This window comes from Bactrocera tryoni, unplaced genomic scaffold (assembly GCF_016617805.1).
Source record: "Bactrocera tryoni isolate S06 unplaced genomic scaffold, CSIRO_BtryS06_freeze2 scaffold_671, whole genome shotgun sequence".
NCBI lineage: Eukaryota > Metazoa > Arthropoda > Insecta > Diptera > Tephritidae > Bactrocera > Bactrocera tryoni.
In genome coordinates this window covers 6,015-25,835 of record NW_024396337.1, presented here as the reverse complement: position 1 = coordinate 25,835, position 19,821 = coordinate 6,015, and the positions used below count along the sequence as shown (strand labels likewise).

The following is a 19,821-nucleotide window of genomic DNA, read 5'->3' as shown; positions in this document are numbered from 1 at the left end:
GCACGCAGGAAGCCCTTTATTTCCGAAGTGAACAGAAAGAAACGTTTGGATTTTGCCAAAAAACATATTAGCCAGCCTCGAGAGTTTGGGAACGTGTCTTATTCAGCGACGAAAGCCAGTTTTGTACTTTTGGGATTAAAGGAAAAAAGTTGGTGTGGCGCAAAAGTGGTGCTACACTTGATAAAGAAAATCTTTTACCCACCGTCAAACATGGCGGAGGAGGCGTGATGGTCTGGGGGTGTATGGCGGCAGGAGGAGCAGGCAAACTTGTTTTTATAGATTCAATAATGGATCAATTCGGCTATTTAAGCATTTTGAAAAGTAATTTGAAGGATAGTGCTCAGCAGTTGGGTCTTGGTGAAGATTTTTGGTTTCAACTGGATAATGATCCAAAGCACACAGCACACAATGTAAAGTTTTGGTTGCTCTATAACATAAAAAACCAATTGCCCCCGCCACCTCAATCTCCAGACCTTAATCCCATCGAGCATTTGTGGGATTTACTGGAGCGCAGAATCCGTCAACACACCATAACCTCCAAAGAAGTGCTCAAAAATGTGATCATGGACGAAATCATGACACATCCAAACTGGTTCATTCAATGCCACAACGACTTGCCGAGGTCCTAAAACGTAAGGGCTATCCCACCAGTTACTAGGATATTGAATTTTCACAAAATAATTTAACTATATGTACTTAATTTCAAATTGTACGAATACTTTTTCTGTTTCATTATGTGAGATTTTTTTGTTTCTGTTTTGAAAAAATTTGTTTAAAGTGTAGGTCTAAAAAAAAACCTTTGCAAAATGTAAAAGAAATACTAAATAAAACTTTTGTATATAATTTTCATACATAATGAGTTATTTGAACACAAATTTCTCAGCTTATTGTTTTCATATCGAGGTGTACGGATAATTTTTCTGGCGAGTGTATTTCAGCATAAAACATAACAAGAAAACAACAAAAACAAAAAGTATGCAATATTTGCTGTCAATTAATTCTTTGCAAAATGCAAACAGAAGTGACACACAAAACAAAGCAACGGTAAATCAAATTCCAGAAAAATCAACACGTGCGTCAGGAATATGTTCTTATTTTTCGTTTTATTATTAATGTTAATAAAATTCGTTTCATTTCGTTGGAATAAAGAGTATATGAGGAATACATATGCCTACAAATTAAATAATCTGAAAATAATAATATACATATATACATATATATGTATGTATGTAAGTATACATTTATATGCAATTTCACATACTTACAAAGAAATATGTAAATATTGTACCGTTTCTATTAGTTTTATCGTAAATAGTATACGGATGAGAATTAGAACGATGTATTAAAAATTCCGCTACAAATGCCTAAATATCTTCTTTCTTCTTCTTTCTAAATTAAAATTATTGGTAATAATATTTTACTTACGAATACAAACTGTTTTATGTTTTCTTCTTCTTCTTAATTGGCGTAGACACCGCTTACGCGATTATAGCCGAGTTAACAACAGCGCGCCAGTCGTTTCTTCTTTTCGCTGCGTGGCGCAAATTGGATATTCCAAGCGAAGCCAGGTCCTTCTGCACTTGGTCCTTCCAACGGAGTGGAGGTCTTCCTCTTCCTCTGCTTCCCCCGGCGGGTACTGCGTCAAATACTTTCAGAGCTGGAGTGTTTTCATCCATCCGGACAACATGACCTAGCCAGCGTAGCCGCTGTCTTTTAATTCGCTGAACTATGTCAATGTCGTCATATATCTCGTACAGCTCATCGTTCCATCGGATGCGATATTCGCCGTGGCCAATGCGCAAAGGACCATAAATCTTTCGCAGAATTTTTCTCTCTAAAACTCGTAACGTCGACTCATCGGTTGCTGTCATCGCCCAAGCCTCTGCATCATATAGCAGGACGGGAATTATGAGCGACTTATAGAGTTTGGTTTTTGTTCGTCGAGAGAGGATTTTACTTTTCAATTGCCTACTCAGTCCGAAGTAGCACCTGTTGGCAAGAGCAATCCTGCGTTGGATTTCCAGGCTGACATTATTGGTGGTGTTAATGCTGGTTCCTAAATAGACGAAATTATCTACAACATCAAAATTATGACTGTCAAGAGTGACGTGAGAGCCAAGTCGCGAGTGCGACGACTGTTTGTTTGATGACAGGAGATATTTCGTTTTGCCCTCGTTCACTACCAGACCCATTTTCTGTGCTTCCTTGTCCAGCCTGGAGAAAGCAGAACTAACGGCGCGGGTGTTGAGGCCGATGATATCAATATCGTCGGCATACCACAGCAGCTGTACACTCTTATAGAAGATGGTACCTTCTCTGTTTAGTTCTGCAGCTCGAACTATTTTCTCCAGATCGAACGGCTCGGAGAGGTCCTTCCCGATCCTGACGGAGCTTTTGGTGTTACACAACATCAGTTTACACAGCCGTATTAGTTTTGCGGGGATACCAAATTCAGACATCGCGGCATAAAGGCAGCTCCTTTTCGTGCTGTCGAAAGCAGCTTTCAAATCGACAAAGAGGTGGTGTGTGTCGATTCTCCTTTCACGGGTCTTTTTCAAGATTTGGCGCATGGTGAACATCTGGTCGGTTGTTGATTTGCCAGGTCTAAAGCCACACTGATAAGGTCCAATCAGTTTGTTGACGGTGGGCTTTAATCTTTCACACAATACGCTCGATAGAACCTTATATGCGATGTTGAGGAGGCTAATCCCACGGTAGTTGGCGCAGATTGTGGGGTCTCCTTTTTTATGGATTGGGCATAGCACACTTAAATTCCAATCGTTGGGCATGCTCTCGTCCGACCATATCGACCATTGTGTCTGTCAATTGTAAACAAATACATTCAGAAGAAAACTCACCACCGAGAAATCTAAAAACAGGGCTGCTTTTTATTAATAAGAACTCACTACATAAAGAATATCTGACTATCAGTGAATGATATTTTTATGGGCGAAGCATGACACTGACACACTATGGCGTTTAAATCAAATATTAGTAAGTACTATATATCATTAATAAATAATTTCCTTTTATATTAAGCAACAATATTTATAGTTTTTGTTATTTAATAGAATAAATTTGCTAAGTATTTACTACCTCAATATATACAGCACTGCGTTGCTACCTCTGAAAATCCAAGATGGCCGCTATTCACCCCTCAGAAAGCTACCACGAAAAGGTTATCTACTGTATATACCAGTGGTTCCCAAACTTATTTTGTCTACCGCCCACTTTGAGAATAAATATATTTTTTTAGCGCCCCATTTTTTAACCTATTTAAAAACCACCATAACTTCAAATTAATTATTGTGACCTACATATATATTAGGGTGGGTTGATTCCGGACTTTTTTCGATTCGGGATTTCTAATAGTGCGGAAAAGTTGCCTTAGTACTTCCTGATTCCAATGCAACTTTTTGTTTTGAGATCGGATTTAATCTTCAACCCCAACTCCGGCCTTGAAATTTCGGAAATTCGCCTAAAATCGTGAAATTGTCTACCTAGAGCCTGAAATACGCATATCATGGCAAAATGTATGAACTAAAAGTTATTTGTCACGTCATTTGCTACCGAAATGGTATACGCGATCATGGCCGTAGGACGCACCGTTTCCGAGATACGAGCGAAAAGTCGGCGCGCCACTGCGCAAGGTGAAAATTGTTGCAGCTCTCAGCTAACCTGTATTGATCACCCAGAACCCACCGCATGGAGGTGGCTGCTCTTCGGGTTCCTCCCAAGCCCAACCCAACCAACCAACCATATGTCAGGATTGTTTTAGTTTAAATCTGTGTCAAATTTATTGATAAAATCAGATTTTGTACTAAACTTTGGCACTTGTTGCCTAGATTTCAGATTAGAGCGTATAAAACGATAACGAGATTGGGGGCCAATAACTTTAGAAGATGCCTCTGTCACCAGTTTGACGGTTCTCTCGACTGCCACGGTGTGAGAGGGGAATTCACTAAATTTCCATACCTCTGCAGTGTCTCCCGACAGCCCTTTTATGAGTTCTTCGTTAGAAACTGAACAAAGAACTGGTGGAACAGTCAAGGTAATAGTCTTCCAGTTAATCATATCGTAATAATTATTAGCTTTGAAATTCAGCTTTGGCACTTTATTACATCTAACCCTTCCATTTACAGTGTCAGACTCTGCTTCTCTGGCTGCCAGAAGACGGTCAAGGGCCAACTTTCTGACTTCTATCCGTTCGTCAGTCATCATACTAAAGAGAATGTTTTCTGGAAGAGCAAAGAAAGCATTCTGTTGAATGTATGAATCGACAACCTTGCGCAGTTTAGCAGGTAAGTATCTCGACCTTTGAGTTGCAGCATAGAGATGGCGCGAGGCATCTTTGATTGAACTGTTAAATCTTATTGAGAACCTCAAAGGTGAGTAAACTGTAAGTATGTACTTGACCAAAATCTTTATTTCCTTTGTTGGTTTGTCAGTAGAAATGTATAATCTCAGAATTCTATTTGCACAGGTGAGCCAGCGAAATTTGCACATGTTACCTGGATGCATCGACGCTAAATCTGAGGAACATTGACCGGAAATAACAGCTTCTGATATTTTATAGAGATAAGCTTGGTCTGTGCTAAGTTGGGTCGGATTAATAACCTCAGAAGGTAATTGGCAGGATGGAAAACTTTCAAATTTGACAACAGGCAACTTCCCACAATTAGGGAGCAGTTTACCTATGTCGCCAGAGAATGTATTTGGACTCTTTGAGACATCATCTATGTGTTCGAAAAGAGCACGAAATGGAAATTCGTTGAAATGTAGAAAACAAACAACCCACTGTAATGGCCAACCAATTATTTCTTCTAGTTTCCGAATGATTCCACCTTTCCAACCTGTGTTCGTGTTGGCGCCATCAGCACCGACAACTTCTAGATGCTCCACATCAACTGAATTGTCTTGTAAATGTTGCCATTTAGCTTGCGTCTCATCCTCAGCTGACCCGGAAGGAGAGGTGACGTGCCCAAAGTAATGACAACCAGGTTCCGCTATAAGAGACATATGTTCCTCTTTGACAGTGTCGCGGTAGTACTTTTCACCTTCGCTGACTTGTGTAAGTGTATTGTTTTTGCGGCCGTCAAAATACAGCACATATACAGAGTCAATACTTTCGGTGTTTTGGAGCTTAACTTCAACACTTTTTTTTGCCCGACTAATCTTGCATTTGTCAGTGACAAAGCTAGCCTGATCCTCTGTTATCAAACCTGCTTTTTTGGCATCCAGAAAAGCAGATGAAAAAATCAAGGCTGCTGCTCTGCGTACTACAAATCTTTGGGCAGCTAAAGCAGTGTGTTCTAATACTAATGAGTTTTTTTTGGTTTTGGAGGATGGAAGAGAAAATTCATCATCAGCACCGTTTTTGGAAGAATCCATGTGCGACGCACCTACATTGTTGTCGTCTCTATGAGAGTCTGGCTGGTCTGAATGGTCACGTGTTCTAGCTGATACTTTTCTGGTAAGTGTTGATGTTGAATGACGTTTTGAAAGCTTTTCTTTACGTTCATTTTTCTTTGTAATTTTTTTTGTTTCAGGTAGATCAACACTTCCAATGCGACCAATTCTTCTGGTTCTCTGGTCCAAGAGAAATGGTTGTTCATTGATAGGAACTTTCCTTTCCTTTGGACAAGTGCAAGAAGAAAAATAAATGCATTTACAAGCAGCGACGTCAAATAATTGTCCGGCAGAAGAGACAAAGTCGTATCTTTTAGAGCTCAAACCTATTGGATTCCTTAAAAACATTTGTTTAAGAGTCAGAAATTTCTTATGGTATGTGGTGAGCATTTGTACAACTCTGGTGTGTGAAACTATCGGAATAGATGACTTTTTGGAATTATTTTCAACCTTTTATGCAACTATTTCTGTAACCTCTTTACTCCTAGGTTCATAGTTATCGCCTTGGAGTCGCCCAATACGAAATCTTTCAAACTGATAACACAAAAGAACATCCTGGTAAGTAGGTAACTGGGACTCAGAGAGATTGTACGGATATATGCCAAACACAGGACGTTTCTGTCTAAATTTAAATTTAGATACAGACATTTTGAGTTCTGTGTTCTGTTGAGAGAATATACATAAGTGATAGCACTCGGCGAAATCAACGACAAGAGTGAAGGAACTCGATGAAAAAATATTTATGTGGAGACCAGTCCGAACGTGTCGTATGGCGTAGGGAAATGAATGTAAGTGATAGAACTCGGCGAATCACCGACAAGAGTGAAGGAACTCGATGAAAAAATATTTGTGTGGAGACCCATCCGAACGTGTCCTTTGGCGTAGGTGAATGAATATGAGTGATATCACTCGGCGAAATCAACGTCAAGAAGTGTGGCCACAAGCCGATTTTCACCTTGCGCCGAACCGAAGCGGGATTATCCGAATAGACTTTAATTTTTACATATTCCCACAGGAAAAAGTCTAACGATTTTTGCCGCAATCATTTTTGAAAAAAATATGATTGATTCCACCGGCTCACAACTTCAGATTGCTCTTCGTCCAATTTCGCTTGTTTACATACCCATGGAGCTTTTAAGCAATTTAAGATCGAGATCTTGACTACAGCCCGAGTTGCTGCGAACTGCGCCGAATCGATTCTTCACTGTCTTCGTGTACACTCTCGGCTACGGCTGCTATATTATCATTACTGCATGCTGGACCTGGTCTATAATCGAATGTCGGTCGAATATTATCCATTACGGGGCATCTCGACAGGATAGAATACATAGAATACTACCTGTATTGTCGTGCCTATTGCCTGTGGAGACTCCACATTGCTCATTAGATATAGAATACTAACTAGTTTGCCATATATCATAAGCTATAAGCTGTCAAGCAGTTTCATATGAAAATTTCGAAGAGGCAACATATCCCATTTGCACATACATATACCGACGGCATTTTCATTTCAGTGATATGAAAGTTAGAAGAGCGAGTATTAAGATCGGTTGAGTTATATTATAAAAATAAAGTATGTAGATTTTCAAAATAACATTTTTTCAAAAAATTAATATTTAGCTTAATATTTTTAATTTACAGAAAATTTATGCAAATTGGGAATGAGCGAACTCTTAAATTTAATAAAATTATACAAGCATAAATCAAAATATCATTCCTCATTTTAAATTTATTATGTTAATTGGGATTAATTGGGATCTTTATCCTTTTTTTATTAAAAGATTTAAACAGTTCAAGGGCTCAAAACATGCGCTGCATCAGCTACCTACTCAACGGCATTTCGCAATGTAATAAAATAAAATTTTCAAGAGCACAAAGAATTCGCTACATCAGCTCGAACCTACATACCCTACGCCTTTGTGCAAATTACACAGTACAACAGCTAATCTGGGGGGTGAGAAATTCCAAGTCAGGGTGATGGTACTGGGTCAGTAAAGTAAAACCCTCAAAGGGTTTGGCGTTCGTATGTGTCAATTTTTTAATAATAGTGGTTCGCGAGTTATGTTAAACTACGTTTTTGCCAAAATGTTACAACTAAGCGAAAAAACATCAAAATAAGGAAAAAATTTAAAAGGTCATAAAAAAAATGACACATACGAACGCCAAACCCTTTGAGGGTTTTACTATACTGACCTAGTACCATCACCCTGACTTGGAATTTCTCACCCCCCAGACAATAATCCCAAAAATGTTCCACAGTGTTTTCAGCCAAATCGGCTTAGCCGTTCTTCAGTTATAAATGGTGTAACTAACAACAACTTTCTTTTATATATTATACTAGCGTTACCCGGCGCGCTTCTCTACGCAAAAAATTGATTGCTTAAAAGATTTTATTTCTTAACACAATAACGAAAAAGAAAAGCAATGTTCAATTTAATATAATTGTATACACAACATTTTTTGTTTTATTTTGTGGTGCATAAATAAACAAATGTTTCGTGGCTCCAACTCTCGAACATGCAACGTACAGTTGACGGTGAGAAAAGCAATCTTCCTCTAAATTAACTCCACACACCTGGAGCGTTTGCCCAGGATAGCCGAACAGGAAATTGAAGACGTTTAAATTCGAATGGCATATCCGTTGGTATTAATGGGATGCGCGGTATTAGTACAATTTCACCTTTTGCTTTGCCAGTGAGAATTGTTGCTTGAATTAAATTTGGCATCAATTTCTTCACTGAAAGTCTCGTCCCATTACAAAGTTTCGGTGCATTAAGATTTCGAAGAAGTATAATCGATGAACCAACTTTCAAATTCAAATTATGCGGTGGCATGCCTGGTGGTTCCAAAGAATTTAAAGATTCAACCGAATAATTGACTGCGTCTTCATCATTCATAGCAGTATCAATGGATTTATACGTTTCCGAATTACCTGGCAATTTTTCCTGGATGTGGAAATTAATTTCATTGACATTGACATTTTTTGGTGCTAAAATTGCACGTTCTCGTAACCAATCATGGTTATTATAATTTTGAGCAATATTTGGAAAAACGTGATCAATGAGTTCTTCTTTTGATGATACAATTATTGAAAAATTATTTGGTAATGTGATAAACCCATTTTGATCACTTGCCATTTTTCCATCGCCAATCTTCAGCAATTGCTTTGAAAACTCACGTGCTGAAGAATCATTTTGAAGACGCACACGCATATTGGTCGTCAACGAAAGCATTTGTGCGTGTGCCCACAAAAATGAACTTTTCAAATATGCATTAATTTCATCAGCTGGTGTTGATCTCGGAATAATAGGCAACGTTTGACGAAAATCACCAGATAACAATATTAATGCACCGCCAAAATGTTTTTCCAGTGCCGCCAGGTGCATCCAAAAAATACAATCCACCAGTGTTGTAATTGACAGCTTGCATCACTTTGTCGTATACATATTTTTGTTGATCATTTAATTGTGGAGTATACGTTTGTACGAACGCACGCAATTCATTACGATCGAATTGCTGTTCGCGTTGCAATTCTCGTTCAAATAAATCATGCATTGGACGATTTGGTGGAGTCAATCCTAATTGCCCTAATGCCTTATTTGCAATCGTAAGGCACAAATCTTCGATCATTATCAAGGCTTCATTATACATTTCCAATGTAAGCAGCAATGCAGGGTCATTGGAACGATGTCGAAGTCGAATCAAAATGTCTTCAGCCATGAAATCTTTGTATTTATTCCACAATTCCAGTGGATTTGATGGAAAACATGTTGATATTATGATCGCAAATAACATACGAATTTGAATTGGCGTAGCATCCCAATGCGTATCATCTTCCAGCAAATGCAAGTGTTGACAAGCTTCACGGTATGTTGCGCACAATTGACCATTAACAGTTCGTAAATGTTGGAATGATTGAGGTCCATGTACGTTCACCAACAAAAGTCGCAAGTAAAACATTCAACATTAGCTGGACTAACTGTATAAATGCGTCCCAAAGCATCTGTTCGAAAAATACCTGGATAACCATCAACAGGCGTGCCTTGTTTGCGACGTTGAAATTTTTTTGTTCATGCATTCCATGTGAAATAGTGAGGCACTTCCGAATATAGCAAAGTCCTGAAAAATTCATCAGTTTCACATAACTGGAAATAAGCTGTCAATGTAGTTACTGGTGGCTCTACTACTCTTTGTTCGGCATTTGCAGCAGTGTAGTAAACACGTTGGCCGTTTTCAAGATGAACTGCCAAATGTACAACAACGGGATGTCTGTCATGAATTGGAAACGATAAAATACGCCATACAGCTTCATTCGTACTAATATAGCGCCCCATTTGGTACTGCAAAACTTCGTCATGATTATTCTCAGGAGACACTCCAAAAACAGCCATATCGCTGCCCTTATTCACATACTTGCAAATATATTTGATTGATTTTACAGAATTGCAATATTCTACATTGATGTGAGCGTTGAACATTTTTGACAGCATCGGTGAGTACGGAACTATCCACCGGTTATCGATTTCAACATCTTGATTTTTAATTTTAATTACAGTTGATTTACCGTTGTCTTCAGTTGATCGTCGACGATACTGTGGATATCCATCATCTCCTGTAATTGTTTCAGTAATCAATTGCTTTGAAAACGTTTGAACATTTTCGTGATTATTAATATCACCACAGGGACCGTGAATCATATTTTTCGTGACAACTTCGAATAATCCTGGGTCGATGGTTTGATCTGGAATTTCGGCCGATATGACGGTATCAATCATATCAGGGGTTATTTTGTTTACGCACCAAATCAAAATATGTGCGTGAAGGTAAAGCCCTCTTTTTGCCACTCTATGGTATACATAAAGCAATCGCACTTCTCCAAATACACGGAGTTTGACAATCAGATCCATTAATTTTTTCAATTTTTGTTGGAATACACGGGCAGTTATGTCATGCCGATCTTTTGGCATCTGACCATCAAATAAACAATCAGACACATCGACCCACTTCGGGTTGCACGTAAATGTTCGTCGTCCGTAATTTCGTACATATGTCATCGCATCTTGCGTATATTCATGCATATGACGTGGGCTACCAACATATGATGATGGTAAAATTGTTAAACGGCCGATATCATTCACATTTACATCATTGATTATTGCGTCACGCAAATGTATGTATTCCTCTGATCTTAATCGGGCTTGATTGTAACGGATGAAATTTAATCGCTCATTTTCAATTTTGGCGTTACATATCGACGATATATTGATGCGAGAAGTTGATTGCATCGCAAATATAAATTTGTTTCTTGAGGGCGAATCATCAATCGGTACGAATAAAATTCATCGCACTGACTTTTTTGTTGATTCTTGACCTGTATTGCAAAAATTAATTAGCGAATGAAAATGATTTATAAATCATATTTAGCACATTCGCGTAAATTGCGGGAATTCCCGTCATTCATGTTTCCTTCAATAAAACAATTGCGGGAATTCCCGCGCTATTTGAATAGGGCTTTTCTACCGTCAAAAATGGTTCACTTCTTATCACTGCACATTTTTAGTGTTGGTAAAGTCGTGAACTACCATCCCTGACAGGCCAACCGCAATTCAAACAAATTTAATTTGGGGAATCCCCATTCAAAGTTAACGTGCCAGTCATTTGTGGTTTGTTGAGGGGAAGTTTCAATAAAACGAAATGCGGGAAATCCCGACAAAAGTGCATAGGAAATTCATGTGGTAATGGCGGGAATTCCCTAATTTGTTCAGACTATTTAAAAAAATTAACCTGTAGAAAAAAAGCGGGAATTCCCGCTCTTCAATTTTGTATGGAAAAATTAAGTGATTATCTGGCAGCCACCCGCTAAATTTAAATGAACGCGAACGTGTTAAACAAAATAAAATGTATATGTACCAGTTGTTGGATTTATCATTGGTATATTGATGTGATAGCCATCGCCCCTCTCAAAAACAAAATGGGGTATTGCAATGCATCATAACAGCGATGGAGTTCTGAAATACGTTGTAAATTCTCATTTCTACGATACAAAACAATGTCTCGTGACTGAAACTGTTCGCCAACCACAACAATGGCTACTTCATCAATCGTTGGTGCATTGAATCGTCTGGTGTGCTCCCCAATTGGTGTTTTATAGGCTTTTATTATGATTTTGTGGCCATCGGAGGGCATCCGTTCGAGTGCCACTTTAAACAATTTCACCAATTCATTGTGTTGATGAAAAAATGTTTGAAATTCATTCACGATTGATCTTCTCGTATTCATCGAAATTGCACAGCGCTTATTTTATTCACTATTCTCACCATCAATGAAATATATTTGCAAAAATTTATGATCACCATCTGGGAATGGTAGCAAAGACCCAGCTCTATGGTATATTTGACTTTGAATCTGTAACGGTCGAGAATAACGGATCTTAATTTCTAAAAACATCGAACACAGGGACGGCACATAAATTAAAAATGATATTGCTAATTCCACACGAAGAAATCACCTTAAACGTCGGCATAAATCCATCTTTTACAATATTTGTAGCTCCAAAAGATGTCATTTGAAAGCATGAATTGTATTTTTGAATATTTAAGAGAAAATGCTTTGACGTTGGCGAATTACCAAAAACCAATGGATGCAAAGGTTCTGGCAGAAGTTCTAGCACCGGTAATTTGACTTTCCCACCAGCACAACACATGCCAGGCGTTTCGTTTATGAATTTAAATGCTTTGCAATGTATACATTCTATATTCATCTGGCCAATGTAGGCATACATGCTGTAATCAATGGTGGCATCGTAATTGAAAGCCGCGTGTTCCATTTGACGTACTTATATCATAAACAGACGTACGCCCACGACGGTTTCATGGTGCTTCACTATTATCCAAGTGAGTTCTCCGTCTGTGTCGTTGTGTTTCCATTTCATTTCGTCGAACACGATCTTCTTCACTTTGTGATCTTCGATTTACCGCTGTAGCATTTGATTGACGTGAACGTCTGCCAATGTTTGGTCGTCTTGAACGTGGCATTCTTTCAGTACAATGTATGACTAATTGAATGTAAAAGCAATACATTGAAAATTATTTCTAGAAAAAATTATACATTTAATTCAAACTTCAATGTGTGTGCGTGGAAATATGAATTCACATACACTCACACTGGACATAACCTCAATTGTGCAAATAAAGAAAACACTCACCGGAAAATGAGATCAAATTAAAATTGTGAAAATTAAGTAACGCTTGGCAATTGAACTATATATATAAAAATGAAGCAATTAAAATACAATTAAAAAAGAAACACATGGTTAACACTCACCAAAAGTATGTTTGTTCAAAATGAGAGCAAGATATAAAAGAACTCAAAGCACATAAGAAAACTGTCAACTGAATTCCAATGACAGCAAATTAATATTATGTTCGCAATGAGAGCACGATGTAAAATTGATAAATCGTATTGAAAATACTTGATTTTGGTACAGTGTATTTACTCACAAAAAATTTCAAACTCAGGAACGGCTGCACCGATTCCAAACAAACCACCTCCTTATAGGTAGGAACGAACTCTAAAATTTTTGTGTCAATCGATTCGGCGGTTCTTGAGTTATAAGATTACCAAGGAAATGGAACTTCTTTTTATATGTGTATATAAGTAGAGTAGATATAGATTATTTTTATGAATTACTAATTATTTATTTTAATAAATCTGCATTGAAATAACTTCTGTGAAATTTATGATTTAATTGATGCCTTGTGTATGTCCCCACATGTAAGTCACAAGTGCTATTTTAGAAGAATCCAAATAGCTCGCATTGCAGAAATTCCTTAAAACACCCACTCATGCAAATGTTAGTGCAGAAACCAAGATATAAATAGATATGTGCACATGTATGCTCGTATGCAAACCATGTTAATGTGTGAGTGTTGGTTTCCAATAATACTGCACGTTGAACGATCCAATGCTACAAGTAATTCAAATTTATTGAAAGCTTTGCATAATAATTAAAAATTTCAATATCTACAGCACTACTCGAAACTATGAGTTTTCGATTTGATTCAATTTAATTTCATTTGCGTAAAAAGTTTTGAGTGTAAATTCGCTTCACCTTATTTTTGATATTTGCCAAAACATTTTATTACAAACACACATAATAGTAGGGAAGCCCGGAGTGCTAAATTTGCAGTTACTGGAGCGTCATTGAGACTTACTAGATTGTCAAGATAACGTTTAAAAAAAAAGAAAGTCTAGGTGAAGTTTTCCATTTTAGTGGGGAGAAGAGCGGGTAATTATTTTCAAAAATGTAAAAAAAAACAGCCACATAAAAATACTCAAGCGCGTCAGTCATTTATGGTATATACGCGCATTGTATTTCTGATAGTCGATATATATTAATCTGACAATCAATTCAAGGTTGATGGCCGAAATGAGAGGTTAAAAAAAAAAAAAAAGTTATTCGAGCGTGTCAGATTTTCAAAGCGAATGTTAATGAACCTCTAAAAAGTGAGCCATTTCAACTTCTGACAATTTCGACGTGGCCAAAGGTCATTTATTGATTTTAAAACTTGCAAAAAAAAAGGTGACCTTGAGATACTCGAGCGCGTCAGATTTTTATGCAGGGGGATGAACTTGATGTCAGAGTCTTCCCAAAAGATAATCTGACAATTATATAGAGGCATATCGTTAATCTGACGATTTAAAAGTGGAAGAATTCTGTTTGGTTCTTGTTTTTGTTACAGGATGTAATAAAAGCAGTGTATACATATATATGTATGTATAGAAAATTTAATAATTTATTTATATGAAAATAGAAAAAATAAAATAAAAAAACACATGTCAATTTTCGTCACTCGAGTCATCGTCGAAGTTGGTTTCCACTTCTTGAACTTCCTCGTCATTTTGCACTTCTGTAACCAAGAAAAAATTTGAAACTTTACAATTTTTTACTTACTTTACAGTATAGTCTTCAAAAAAAGATTTACCTGCATCAGAAGTATCTCCTAAAATATTAGGTGTTATGACGATGTCCTCGTACGCTTCAGGAATTTGGTTTCCAACAAACCAGGTCGGCTCCAACTTTCCATCCACGTTTTTCCATCCGTAATCTGTCGGCGACAACTGCGTAAGAATACGATTATGCGCGTTCCTCCACAAACACGCAATATACTTCGTTCGCAGTAAATGTTGTTGTAGTTCTGATCGGCAGGGTGGTAAGTTGCAAGCGTCATAGTTAGGCACATTTAATGAGAAGGGTTGAGACGTATCAGTTACCTTGTACATTTTATGAAAAATTTCCATTCTAGCACTATTGACATCAGATAGCTTTTTTAATCCGTACAAATGGCAGATGAAAGATTCTACAGTAGGGGATAATGCTTCAATATCATAATCTGTAGAACCCAAGTTTGCAAATACTTTTTGCATAGCTATAGATCCCATTAAAATGTCAAAAGGTCTTTTTTTCATATATTTCTTCGCCACAGAAAACACATCTGTCACTAACGTCACTCATTTTTACAATGAATGTTAGAAAGATTGATTATAAAAACAAAAAAATAGCGGCACTTACCCGTTGCTTTGGCGACAACTTTGTTAGCAAAAAAACAAAAACGAATTAACAGGTTCCCTGTCCAATGTATCACATGTGATACAAAATTATTTTCTTGTACCATATGTACAGCGTCCATGTATCATATATGATACATATGTATGACACATATATATGATATATATATATATAAATAAATTAAAAGCATCTACTAACAACAACCACGCTATGGTGATCAGTACACTTGACCTTTTGTCGACGATTTTACCTGTATCGCCCCACGGAAACTGTCAGATTATATGATTTTCGTGATTCTGACAGAATTACCTTTAAAATGAAAAAAAAAAATCTATCGCGCTCGAGTATTTCAAGGTGACGTTTTTTTTACAAATTTGTCACCCTGCTATTTCTCTAAGCCACCCTCAAACTGTCAGAATATTGAAATATACACTCGTCTTCATGTATTTAATTTACCATCTATTAATCTTACGCGCTCGAGTTTCCCGAAGGATCGATTTTTTTTCTCTAATCTGACGAACTCCCCCCAACGCACGCCTCCATATTAAGGGCTCATATTTGGTAGGGGTACATAAAAAGGTGCAATGATTCTTCCCATAAAGTTTTCTGACACGCTTAAGTAACTGCAAAAATCCCCTCTTGGGCTCCCCTACTATAAATGTGGGTGTAATTACATAATAAATGGAAATTTTAGAAGTTAGGAATATACATATACTTTTGATATATTCACAATGGTTAAAAATTCAGTGGAACATTTGTAATTGCCTATTAAAAATCGAATAAAGTTTATAAAGTATTGATTACTACTATATTAGTTTTGTGGAAAAAATTTTAGTATTATAAGACTCCTACGATAAATATTATATAAGTTAATAGTAGTAGTTAAAATATTTTTCGCAAAAGTATACATAAATCACAAAGTGAATGTATACCTAAATAAAAAAAAAATTGTGTATATTTCCATACAAGTACATGCATTTTATGGGTGAGGTTAATTGCAGCTAGCGTAGGCTTGAAAAATGTTTCCATACATGACCTGATTTTGATCGATCAGTGTACTACTGTGCCCAAAAAATAAGGTGACATTTGAATTTAAACTGCGCGCGTCGAAGGATTTAGAGAATTATTTTTTTTTAGGTTGGTAGTACTGTCAGTCACATTTATGTCAAATTTCATGTCAAAATATTCATTAGTGTTTGAGATACGTGTCGTTTTGTGAGCTGATAAAAGTGAGTTTTTCGTTTTTTGCGATGTCGAAATTTGTTGAGCAAAGAATTTGCATTAAATTTTGTTCACGGAATCAATTTTCTGCTGCGTATACGTTGAGGATGGTGCAGAAAGCCTTTGGTATTGAGGTTATGTTTAAAAAAAATGTTTACAAGTGGTATAGTGAGTTCCAAGCCGGCTGTGAACGTGTCGGAGACGAAGAGCGTCCAATGCGACCATCAACCTCAACCGACGAAGCTCACGTTCAACAAATCAAAGATTTGGTGTTGAAAAACCATCGATGAAGTTGGAATATCGAAAGGCTCAGCCAATACCATTTTGAAGGATGTTTTGGGCCTCAAGCGCCGAACATTGAACCGAAAACATTGAATTTTTTGGAAAAAAGGCGTCGCGTTGAAGTGTGTAACGATGCTTTCCGACTACCAGGGTGTAATGAAACGCATTATAACTGGCGATGAGACTTGGATCTATGCTTACGACCCCGAAACAACCGATCAGTCGAGCGAATATCGTGCCAAAAAAAAGCGGAGACCAAAAAAATCGCGCCAAAGTCGCTCAAAAATCAAGGTCATGTTGACTGTTTTCTTCGATTATCGTGGTGTTGTGCATTATGAATTCCTTGCAACCGGTCAAACAGTCAACAAGGAATATTATTTGAACGTTATGCGTCGTTTGCGTAACACTATCCTCTAAAAAGGCCGGAATTGTGGAAATACAATTCTTGGTTTTTACACCATGATAATGCACCATCCCATACAGTCCTCGTAATTCGTGATCATTTCGCCGAAAACTCAACCCATATCGTTCCGTAACCACCGTATTCACCTGATCTGGCGCCGTGCGACTTCTGGCTGTTCACCAAGCTCAAAAGACCGCTCCGGGGACACCGTTTTTTTTACGATAGAGGAGATTCAAGCCGCAGTGAAGACGGAACTGAAGGCCATCCCGGAAAGTGACTACAACCAGTGTTTGGAAGATTGGAAAATCCGTTGGCATAAGTGCATTGCATCGGAAGGGGATGAAATTGATTTGGAAGAATAAATAAAGAATTTTCAAAATAAATACAATGTCACCTTATTTTTTGGGCACAGTATATGTCTAATTTCAAAAATATGACAGGTCAGATTACAAAATATCTGATCACAAAACTATAGAAATTACAATAAAAACTAAACAAGTTAGGCAGGCTTCGGGTGCAACTGAGCATCTTATGCTCTTGCAAATTGTAAGAATCAAAGCCATAAAAATACCTTAAGGTGTCAAACGTCAACCAGAGGATCGGATTTTTTGTTAAAAATATCATTAAATATAATTATAAATAAAGGTTGTCCATTTCGAGCTTCTCTAATTTGTTGTTCCTAATTTAATGGGGAGTTTTTTTTATCATTTGAAAGAACATTCTTCGGCATTTACTTTTTCATGACCATCTCCTTCAAATGTTACCAGCGACTACGTCTCAAACGGTTCATCCGGCAAGTTCAATTTTCGGTGATTTGGTTAAGCATTCTAAGACCTAAATCGAAGCGGGATCATCCGCACAAACTTTAGACTTTACATATCCCCACAGGAAAGTCTAATGGTATGATATCATACGATCTTGGTGGCTAATCAACCGGCCCAAAATTAGAAATTACTAAATGTACTCACCGAAGTTTACTCTCAATAAATCTATTGATTTATATGATGTGTGGGAAGTGGCGCCGTCTTGTTCAAACCAAGATCACGAGCTTCGATTTCAAGTATCAAATAGTTGGTTATCATGGCACGATAATGGTCGCCATTGACGGTTACGTTCTCACCGTTGAAGAAATATATACCATTGATTCCATCGGTCCACAAACCATACCAAACCGATGTTTTTGCTTTATCGTCTCAATTTTGTATGTGTTTATTTCAATGCTTTCTGCAGTTCGTAAGTACTCAGGGAGTATTACGTCCTCTACTATTTTATCTTTCTGTTATGTAAATTCATGCTCAATATATCAAAAGGTTGTAAATTTCATGGCCACTCAAACATTTTTAATGCCATTGGAATATATTTTAAAAGCACTGTTGGCATAACTTACTAAACACATTTGGAAAGCTACTTCAGCTTTTTTACACTTAACTCTTATGCTTGTTAGAGCATAAGCTTTGCAAGCTTTCGAGCTTTTGTAAATCAGTAGCAAAGATATACAGAGTTTGTCCGGAATGTAACAGAACTGAGTCGATTTCAATTCAATTCTTTAAAAACTTTTAAAATAGGTTCCTTCTGCGTCGATGCAGCGCTGCCAGCGCGATTTTCAAGCATTCTCTGGAATAGCCTTGAGAGTAGAGGTGCATGCTTAAAATGCTTGCGTTTCATCGGCCTTTTTAGGCTGCGTAAGCGTTGGAATGCCGGCCTTGGTTAGGTAGCTGTACACAAGGCAGCCGTCGATAGTAACGATGCGCTTCAAAAATGGATCACGTCTTTGACGCTTGATAAGCAAATTACAGTCGCATTAATGACGAAACTAATTTCATTCAGTAAGAACTTTAGAAACCTACAAATTTATGTTTTCAGCAATACCTCAACTTATTCGACGATTTGCTTTGACCAACGACTTTCTTATATTTACATCGCCTTCAAGATTCCTACCAGGACATAGTGAATCCTCAAGATCAAACTTTCAAACTAAATTTCCGAATACATCACAAAATTTTCGCCTGGCTTCAGCTGTATTTTTACTCTTTTGATAGTAAGACTGTTTTGATATTCCATTTTCGATAGGGCACCAAGCAATAACTATTCCACAAAAAACACATAAGCTTCAAATTTAATGAGGAATGTTTATTATTATTTGAAGAAACTGAAGATTTGAAGAAGATTATTAGTTGAAGAAACATTCCTTGGCAATTATTTTTTGAGAATTCTTTTTTTCAAATCTTGGCCGAAGCTTCGTTCATCCGTTGAGTCCAATGTTCCATGATTCGTTCAAGCATTTCGCCTGGTAACTGGCGAATGACATGCGTGATGTCTTCCTCCAAGGCCTGAATTGAAGCGGGATTGCCGCATAGACTTATATATCACAGGAAAAAGTCTAACGGTATGATATCACACGATCATGATGGCCAATCGACCAATTCAAAACGTGAAATTATCTGCTCACCGAAGTGTTCTCTCAATAAATCCACTGATTGGTGCAATGTGTGGGAAGCTTCAATTCCAGGCAAGCAATAGTCTGTTATTACGGCGCAATTACGGTCGCCATTGACGATTACTTTTTCACTGGCATTATTTTTGAAAAAATATGGGTCGATGATTCCAACAGCCACAAACTAGACCAAACCGTTGTTTTTTCTGCATAAAATGACATCGTGTGAATCTTTTCAGGTTGCTCTTTGACTAAAATGTTCCAATTTTGCTTGTTTACCTACCAATTGAGCCAGAGAGGCCCATTTCTGAACAAAATTTTGCTCAAAAACGTCGGAGACGATACGACTCACGCGGGATCTGTTGAAAAAAGTATCTTTACTACCAGTATCTATTTTTTAGATTTTATATGGGGGTGTGATTATTTTTGTTTGTCAAAACTAGCTATTTCAGCAATGAACATCGTGCTTACCTTGCTTATCCTTCAACAGAAACTCATATATGC

General features: G+C 37.3%; 1 protein-coding gene across 1 annotated transcript; it reads right to left on the bottom strand.

Annotated features, from left to right (window-relative positions):
• Positions 1 to 9,479: 9,479 nt before the first annotated feature.
• LOC120781369 lies at positions 9,480 to 10,184 on the bottom strand. Its single transcript, XM_040113575.1, has one exon. It carries the CDS (start codon positions 10,182 to 10,184, stop codon positions 9,480 to 9,482), a length of 705 nt encoding a protein of 234 aa, XP_039969509.1.
• Positions 10,185 to 19,821: the final 9,637 nt, after the last annotated feature.